Source organism: Miscanthus floridulus, chromosome 4 (genome assembly GCF_019320115.1).
Source record: "Miscanthus floridulus cultivar M001 chromosome 4, ASM1932011v1, whole genome shotgun sequence".
Classification (NCBI taxonomy): Eukaryota; Viridiplantae; Streptophyta; class Magnoliopsida; order Poales; family Poaceae; genus Miscanthus; species Miscanthus floridulus.
In genome coordinates, this window is record NC_089583.1 from 69,009,947 (window position 1) to 69,013,243 (window position 3,297).

The window sequence follows — 3,297 nt, forward strand, 5'->3', positions numbered from 1 at the left end:
GCCCGGGGAAGCAGGAGGTCCTCGAGGCCGTTCACGTCGCCACAACAGATCGCAGGAATCCCCGAGGCCCCCGCGGCCCCGGGCTATTTGACGACATGCTAAAAAAGCCCTGTCCTTACCATCAAGGCCCGGTGAAGCATGCCCTCGAGGAATGCACCATGCTCCGGCGTTACTACGCCAGGCTCGGGCTCCCCGACGACGATGAGGCCAGGAAAAGGGGCGCCGGCGAAAGGGACGGTGATAAAGATGATGGGTTTCCCGAGGTACGCAACGCTTTCATGATCTTTGGCGGACCCTCGGCATGCCTCACGGCGCGCCAGCGAAAGAGGGAACGCCGGGAGGTCTTCTCGGTCAGGGTAGCCACCCCCCGGTACCTCGATTGGTCTCGGGAAGCAATCACCTTTGACCGAGATGACCACCCTGATTACGTTCCAAACCCCGGGCAGTACCCACTAGTCGTCGACCCGATCATCGGCAACACCCGGCTCACCAAAGTGCTCATGGACGGAGGCAGCGGCCTCAACATCCTCTACGTCAACACTCTGGAGCTCCTGGAGCTCGACCGATCACGGCTCCAAGGCGGTTCCGCGCCCTTCCACGGCATCGTACCAGGAAAGCGCACGCGACCCCTCGGACGCATCGATTTACCCGTCTGTTTCGGCACTCCCTCCAACTACCGCAAGGAGGTCCTCACCTTCGAAGTGGTAGAATTCAAGGGGGCGTACCACGCCATCTTGGGGCGCCCGTGCTACGCCAAGTTCATGGCGATCCCCAACTACACCTACCTCAAGCTCAAGATGCCAGGCCCCAACGGCGTCATCACCATCGAGTCCACGTACGAACATGCATACGACTGCGACGTCGAGTGCATCGAGTACGCCGAGGCCATCGTGGAGGCCGAGACCCTCATCGCCGATCTCGTCCAGCTTGGTGGCGAGGTTCCCGACGCCAAGCGGCGCGCCGGGGCCTTTGAGCCCGTGGAGGCTGTCAAGCACGTCCCCGTCGACCCCGCCGTCCCCGACGGCCGAGGACTGAAGATCAGCGCCACCCTCGACAGCAAATAGGAGGCCGTGCTCGTCGACTTTCTCCGTGCGAACGTCGATATGTTCGCATGGAGTCCCTCGGACATGCCAGGCATACCAAGGGAGGTCGCCGAGCATGCCTTAGATATCCGGCCAGGCTCCAGGCCGGCAAAGCAGCGCCTGCGCCGGTTTGACGAGGACAAGCGCAGGGCCATCGGCGAAGAAGTACAGAAGCTCGTAGCAGCCGGGTTCATCAAGGAAGTATCCCATCCAGAGTGGTTGGCTAACCCTGTTCTAGTCAGGAAGAAAAGTGGCAAGTGGAGGATGTGCGTGGACTACACTGGTCTAAATAAAGCATGCCCGAAAGTCCCATTCCCACTACCACGAATTGACCAAATCGTCGACTCCACTGCAGGATGCGAAACCCTCTCCTTCCTTGACGCGTATTCCGGTTACCACCAAATCAAGATGAAAGAGTCCGACCAGCTCGCGACCTCTTTCATCACTCCATTCGGCATGTACTGCTACGTAACCATGCCGTTTGGCCTCAGAAACGCAGGGGCCACTTACCAACGGTGCATGATCCAAGTCTTTGGCGAACATATCGGACGAACCGTTGAGGCCTATGTGGATGACATCGTAGTCAAGTCCAGGAAGGCCGGCGATCTCGTCGACGACCTGGAGGTTGCCTTCACATGTCTCAGAAAGAAGGACATCAAGCTCAACCCCGAGAAGTGTGTCTTCGGGGTCCCCCGAGGCATGCTCTTAGGATTCATAGTCTCGGAACGTGGGATCGAGGCCAACCCGGAGAAGGTCTCGGCCGTGACCAACATGGGCCCGATCCGAGACCTCAAAGGCGTGCAGAGGGTCATGGGATGCCTTGCGGCCCTGAGCCGCTTCATCTCCCGCCTCGGCGAAAAAGGCCTGCCCCTGTACCGCCTTTTGAGAAAGGCCGAGCGCTTTTCTTGGACCGCCGAGGCCGAGGAAGCCCTCGCCAGGCTCAAAGCACTGCTCACCAACCCCCCCGTCCTGGTTCCGCCCACCGAGGGCGAACGCCTCTTACTCTACGTCGCCGCGACGACCCAAGTGGTCAGCGCGGCCGTAGTCGTCGAGAGGCAGGAGAAGGGACACGCTCTGCCCATCCAGCGACCTGTCTACTTCATCAGCGAAGTGCTCTCCGAGACTAAGACACGTTACCCGCACATCCAGAAGTTAGTTTACGCCATAGTCTTGGCTCGACGCAAGCTGCGTCACTACTTCGAGTCCCACCCGGTGACTGTGGTGTCGTCTTTTCCTCTGGGAGAGATAATCCAAAACCGGGAGGCCTCGGGTAGAATAGCCAAATGGGCTGTCGAACTCATGGGGGAGACCTTGTCTTTCGCGCCTCGGAAAGCGATCAAATCACAGGTCCTGGCCGACTTTGTAGCCGAGTGGACCGACACACAGCTGCCACCCGTTCAAATCCAATCAGAATGCTGGACCATGTACTTCGACGGGTCTCTGATGAAGACTGGGGCCGGCGCGGGCCTGCTCCTGGTCTCGCCCCTCGGAATACACATGCGCTACATGATCCGGCTTCACTTCGCCGCCTCCAACAATGTCGCCGAATACGAGGCCCTCGTCAACGGCCTGCAAATCGCCATCGAACTTGGAGTACGACGTCTCGACGTACGGGGTGATTCGCAGCTCGTCGTCGATCAGGTGATGAAAGAGTCAAGCTGCCACGACCCCAAAATGAAGGCGTACTGCGCGATGGTACGTCGTCTGGAGAACAAGTTCGACGGTCTCGAACTCAACCACGTTGCACGAAAGTTCAACGAGGCCGCGGACGAACTGGCAAAGATGGCGTCGGCACGAACCCCGGCCCCTCCGAACGTCTTCGCCAGAGACCTCCACCAGCCGTCCGTCGACTACGCCTCGGCGACGGAAGAGGACCCATCGACCGAGCCCACCGCAGGGCTCGAGGCCCCCTCTGCCGTCGAGACCCCGCCAGCCGAGCCCGAGGCGATGGCGATTGACGAAGAGCCTCCCAAGACCGACCAAGGAACGGACTGGCGAGTCCCTCTCCTTGATCGCCTCGTCCGAGGAGAGCTTCCTGCCGACAGAACCGAAGCCCGACGGCTTGCGCGACGCGCCAAGACTTACGTCCTCTGCGACGGCGAGTTATATAGGCGCAGCCCATCTGGTATTCTCCAACGATGCATCACCACCGAGACTGGCCAATCCTTACTTCAGGACTTACACGCGGGAGTCTGCGGGCACCACGCGGCGCCTC

At 60.3% G+C, this 3,297-nt stretch overlaps 1 protein-coding gene across 1 annotated transcript; it reads left to right on the forward strand.

Moving 5' to 3' along the window:
• Window positions 1-500: 500 nt before the first annotated feature.
• LOC136548611 (uncharacterized) lies at window positions 501-1,064 on the forward strand. The gene is made up of 2 exons (XM_066540074.1): window positions 501-764; window positions 927-1,064. The coding sequence occupies exons 1-2, from the start codon at window positions 501-503 to the stop codon at window positions 1,062-1,064; spliced, it is 402 nt and encodes a 133-aa protein (XP_066396171.1).
• Window positions 1,065-3,297: the final 2,233 nt, after the last annotated feature.